This window comes from Protobothrops mucrosquamatus, unplaced genomic scaffold (genome assembly GCF_001527695.2).
Source record: "Protobothrops mucrosquamatus isolate PMUCROS unplaced genomic scaffold, P.Mucros_1.0 scaffold9439, whole genome shotgun sequence".
In the NCBI taxonomy this organism is placed as follows: domain Eukaryota; kingdom Metazoa; phylum Chordata; class Lepidosauria; order Squamata; family Viperidae; genus Protobothrops; species Protobothrops mucrosquamatus.
Genome location: NW_015395230.1, coordinates 5197 through 10578, shown reverse-complemented (window position 1 = coordinate 10578; position 5382 = coordinate 5197). Strand labels below are relative to the sequence as shown.

Below are 5382 nucleotides of genomic sequence, written 5' to 3'. Positions count from 1 at the left end.
GGCGGAGGGGCTGGTCAGGCAGAGCAGCTGCAGCATTGTGGCCAGGGCCAGCGGCCCGCGTGGCACCAGCCCCCGCCGCGGCCTGCGGCTACATCGGATGGGCGGCGGGCGAGGCCGGGCAGCGTGGAGTCCCGGCGGCGGCAGCTTTCTCGCCCTCCTCCTCCCCTTCTTCCTCCTGCTGCCCCCTGGACAGTAGTCCAGGTTGGGGCAGTGGCCGGCGCCAGCATCGCTCCCTGGGCAGCCAAGCCGGCACGCGTCTCCCCGAGCCGGTCCAGGTGGCAGTCCTGGCGGGGGTGGCGGCTGGTGGGGGCATCGCTCCCTGGGCTGTCCCTGGGCAGCCGAGCTGGCTACGTGTCTCCCCAGGCCAGGCTGGGCGGCAGTCATGGCTGGGGCGGCGGCTGGTGGGGGCATCGCTCCCTGGGAAGCCAAGCTGGCCACGTGTCTCGCCAGGCCGGGCAGCAATCTCAGCTGGGGTGGCGAACGGGCAGCTGCGTCCCTTTGCCTTCCTCCGGAGACAGAACTCCGGCCTCCCGCAGCAGGCTGATAGGTGAGCCCGAGCGGCCGTCTACTGCCGCCTTGGAAGATTTGCCGCAGCAGCTCTTTCTCGCCGTCAGCCTCCTCCTCCGCTCCCTGGGAACCTTCGCGCCAAAAGGCAGAAAGAAGAAAGTCCCAGAGAGGGAGAGCGCGGCGTGGGGGGAGAGCAGTCTCCTCCGAGGGGAGAAGCCAGGATGGCAGAGCTGCCCATACTTAAAAAATTTAACATGTATGGGGGAGGAGAATACACCGCAGCGCAAGGGCATTGAAGGGAAGGCGGGGGAAGGGGGGGAGAAGAGGGATAGGAAGGAAAGAAAACGAAGGAAGCTCTGTAGCCACCCAAGAAAAAGCAAATTTAAATACAGTAGCTGCCAGGGAAGGAGGAGGGAGGGGAGGCTTGGCAACTCGCTGGAAGGGACCGTTTCGGGGTTCTGGATCAGAACCGGGGAGGAGCGTTGGGGGGTTCTGGCCTCGGAGGGAAGAAAATGAAGCTGATCCAGCCTCTTCAATCAAGTTCCCTGTTCTGCGCCTGCGCACGCACGCACACTTTGCGGCTCCAAGTTTTTTCTTTTCTGAGGGAAACGGGTCAAAGTGGCTCTTTCACTTTTTCAGGTTGCCGACCCCTGCTCTATCTGATCTCCTTGATGTCTAATTCCTCTTTCCCCTCTCAGCCTTTCTTCTTCTTGGTGTCCAAAGTAGTGATCATAAAAAAAGCTCTGCTTTCTCTAATGTGTCTAGTCTGTGTCTCTGTTCTTGCCAGTTTACCATTACTCCTTCTGGTATTAACCATCTAAAATTTATCCCTTTTTCAATTAAGACTTTTGCCAAAAATTGATACTCCTTTCTCAAGTCTCTCACTCTTCTTGGAATCTGCTTTAATATCACTATCTCTCTTCCTTTATATTTTATTGTGACATTTCTCAGTTTCTGTAATATATCTGCCCTTAGTGCTTTTTTAGTAAACCTTCTATGGACCTCTCTGGGAAGCTTATTTCTCGTTGCATATCTAGTATGTATTCTAGATATCTATATCATTAATTATATTTTCCTTGTTTTCCACCAGTGCTTCTGCTAATATTTCCGCCATCACGTCTGCTAAATTCTCTCCCTTTTCTTCTTCAACATTTTGGAATCTTAAGTAATAATCAGCTCTATCCATCTCTAGAGAGATAATCGTTTTTTCCTGGTTCCTATCTGTTAATGTCAGTCAACTGTCCATCTCCTCTACTCTCTTATCCATTAATTCAATTTTCCCTTCTACTTGTTGCAGTCTTTGTTCACTTTTCCCCATCAATTCTTTGACCTCTTTTAATTCCTCTTCTAATTTACCTAACCCAGCGGTTCTCAACCTATGGGTCGCGACCCCATTTGGGGTCGATCGACCATTTCACGGGGGGTCGCCAAGCAAGGCTGTCCACCATTTTTTTCCCTTTTCCGGCGGGTGCCTTACCTCCCTTGGGCTGGGCCAGCTGGTGGTCGGCCTGCTCCGTCTCTGCCGCTTGCCAGCTACGCCTCGGCCGGCGCAATGGGCGGAACCACGCATGCACGGCGCTCCCGGGCAGGCAAAGTCCTCGACTTACGACCGGTAGGGTAGTCCTCGACTTACAACCGGTTTAGTCCTCGACTTACGACCGGTTGGGGGGTCGCGGCATTAAAAAGGTTGAGAACCACTGACCTAACCCTTCCTGAGATCAAGGGGGTGGGTTCTGGTTCAGTTGCTCTGATCTTCTCCTCGCCTCCCATCCTTTCTAGCAATGCAGTACTCGATGGTTGCAACTTCCTCTTCCGGATCGCTCAGGGGAGGAAGGAGGGGTGCGGAGAGCCTTTTGTGCTCTTCCCAGGATCGAAGCAACAGCTGGAAAATGAGTCGAGGGCGGGTCAAAGGAGAAGCTGGGAGCAAGTCGGGCTGCTCGGTTTGGACGTTGCCAACCGCTGTACATCCGTGACGGTCGCAGCATCCCACCCTCGTGATCCCCGTTTCTGCCTTTCCCAGCCAGCTTCTCCTAAGCAAAATCCCTGGAGAGGCTGGCAACAGGTTGCAAGTCGCAGTCACGTGAAATTGCCTTCAACGACCCAGAGCGACTCGCTTAAGACCTGCAGAGGAACAGCCCCCCTCCTGCCCCGCAGCCCCTCCTCTTGGCGCAGCCCGGCTCCCACCGTGGGGGCTCCTGGCGTTTCCTGGAAGGTTGGGCACCGCCGTCCCCACGTTCCCCTGTGGCTGCTGGGGAGGATCAGCCTCCCAGTGCCTGGAGGGGAGGAAGGGGAAGAGGACGGGGCAGCTCTGGGCTCAGAGGGAGCGTGGCTGGAGGCGAGGGCGGGGACCCTGCTAAGAGGAGGCCAGGGGCGTCTGGAAGGCGGGTGAGGGAGACCCGAGTGGCGTCCAAGTGGGCTTGGCCAATGGGGCCAATGGGGAATTTCATGATTGAACGGATATTTGAAGTTGGATCTCTGGAATGTCCGATGAATCATAATTATTGTAAGAGGTTAGCATTGTGGTATGTTTGCTTTTTAAATGTAATGTATATTTTTTCCTTTTTTTCACATCTGCAAGCATTGTATAAACAATTAAACTTACACTTTTCTTTGAATCTTGTAGACAAAGAGGATGGCAATAAGAGCACTCTGGAGAAGTGAGAATAACTTTTGAAAAGGAAAGCAAATCAAGCCAGAAATCCAAATATTTTCCATTTCCTTCAGAAAATTACACAATTCTCCCAGCAGGCGAAAGGCAAGAGAAAATTAAGAAGAAATTTCAAGCTGGAAATAGTAGAGTATGCAGAACAGAAGAATACGTTACATGACAAGGTGAAGGGGATCATTTTTTCGTTCAGAAAAAGGGGGAAGTATCTGGAAGTCAGTGGGGAAGAAAAGGTCAATTGGATACTCAAATAGGGCAGACAGTAATGCAGAACTCCAATGGGAGGAAGAAAACAGTAGGTGAAATCAAAGCACCACTAAACAAGGGACCACACACATTTTTTACTTCCTCCAGAATATCAGTGGTAGAAAAGGTCCACAGATGTCACTATTGTGGTATAAAGCACAAATTGCAAAAGCATAGGTGATTACATACAAGAGGATCCAAACTGGAAAAAAGGCATACAAATGCTACTAATGTAACAAAATCTTTGGTCAGAATATTTCCCTTCTGGTTTATAAAAGGACCCACACAGAACAGATGCCCTATAAGTACTCCCAATGTAGTAAATGCTTTACCAAGCAAAGTAATTCACACAGGAGAGAAACCATATGCGTGTCCAGTTTGTGAGAAACGTTTCGCTGTAAATTACTACCTGGTGAAACACCAGATGTCTCACACCGGAGAGAAACCCTTTGAATGTTCGGATTGTGGGAAATCTTTCACTCGGAATTCCAGCCTGGTGATACACCAGAAAACTCACACCAGAGAGAAACACTTTGAATGTCCTGAGTGTGGGAAAGGTTTCAGTTGCAGTTCCAAACTGGTAGTACACCAGAGGACTCACACAGGAGAGAAACCCTTTGAATGTTTGGATTGTGGGAAATGTTTCAATCAGAATTCCCACCTGGTGACACATCAGAGGATTCACACAGGAGAGAAACCCTTTGAATGTCCTGATTGTGGGAAAGGTTTCAAGAAAGGTTGTCACCTGGTAAACCACCAGAGGATTCACACAGGAGAGAAACCCTTTGAATGTCCTGATTGTGGGAAAGGTTTCAAGAAAGGTTGTCACCTGGTAAACCACCAGAAGATTCACATAGGAGAGAAACCGTATGAGTGTCCACTTTGTGGGAAAAGTTTCATTGTATATTCCCACCTGGTGAGACACCAGATGACTCACACAGGAGAGAAACCGTTTCAGTGTCCACAGTGTGGGAAAAGTTTCAGTCAGAATTCCAGCCTGGTGAACCACCAGAGGACTCACACAGGAGAGAAACCCTTTGAATGTCCTGATTGTGGGAAACGTTTCAGTCAGAATTCCCACCTGGTGAAACATCAGAGGACTCATACAGGAGAGAAACCCTTTGAATGTCCTGATTGTGGGAAACGTTTCAGTCAGAATTCCCACCTGGTAATCCACCAGAGGATTCACACAGGAGAGAAACCCTTTGAATGTCCTGTTTATGGGAAACATTTTACTCAAAATTTCAGTCTTCTGACACACCAGAGAACTCACACAGGTGAGAAACACTTTGAATGTCCTGAATGTGGGAAAAGTTTCAGTCATAATTCCAATCTGGTGATACACCAGAGGACTCACACAGGAGAGAAACCATATAAGTGTCCACTTTGTGGGAAAAATTTTATTGTAAATTCCCACCTGGTGAGACACCAGAGAACTCACACAGGCGAGAAACCCTTTGAATGTCCTGAATGTGGGAAATGTTTCAGTCAGAATTCCAACCTGGTGATACACCAGAGGACTCACACAGGAGAGAAACTCTTTGAATGTCCTGATTGTGGGAAAAGGTTCACTAAGAATTCCCTCCTGGTGATACACCAGAGGACTCATACAGGAGAGAAACCGTTTACGTGTCCACTTTGTGGGGAAAGTTTCGTTGCAAATTCCCTCCTGGTGATACACCAGAGGACTCACACGGGAGAGAAACCCTTTGAATGTCCTGGTTGTGGAAAAAGCTTCAGTCAGAATTCCAGCCTGGTGATACACCAGAGGACTCACACAGGAGAGAAACTGCATGAGTGTCGAGAGTGTGGGAAAAGTTTCTGTTACACTTCTCTGCTTGTAAAACACCAGAGGACGCATGCAGGAGAAAAACCGTAAAAGTATCCAGATTTTGGAAAAGATTTCAGTATTAGGTCTAACCTTATACATCATGTATCATACAGGGGAGAAACATTTGAAATGT

At 49.8% G+C, this 5382-nt stretch overlaps 1 protein-coding gene across 1 annotated transcript; it reads left to right on the top strand.

The window, feature by feature from the left end:
• Positions 1-2940: 2940 nt before the first annotated feature.
• On the top strand, positions 2941-5297 carry LOC107300982 (zinc finger and SCAN domain-containing protein 2-like). Its single transcript, XM_029287074.1, has 6 exons — positions 2941-3010; positions 3131-3164; positions 3755-3815; positions 3861-4091; positions 4332-5108; positions 5187-5297. The coding sequence occupies exons 1-6, from the start codon at positions 2941-2943 to the stop codon at positions 5295-5297; spliced, it is 1284 nt and encodes a 427-aa protein (XP_029142907.1).
• The last annotated feature ends 85 nt before the right edge of the window (positions 5298-5382 follow it).

Excerpts from the sequence above, each read along its gene's own strand:
- LOC107300982 (XM_029287074.1), top strand. The coding sequence starts at position 2,941 with ATGGGGAATTTCATGATTGAACGGATATTTGAAGTTGGATCTCTGGAA. Across the intron at positions 3,816-3,860 it reads TTTGTGAGAAACGTTTCGCT|AAACCCTTTGAATGTTCGGA; the intron begins GTAAATTACTAC and ends CACACCGGAGAG. Across the intron at positions 4,092-4,331 it reads ATTCCCACCTGGTGACACAT|CTGGTGAGACACCAGATGAC; the intron begins CAGAGGATTCAC and ends GTATATTCCCAC.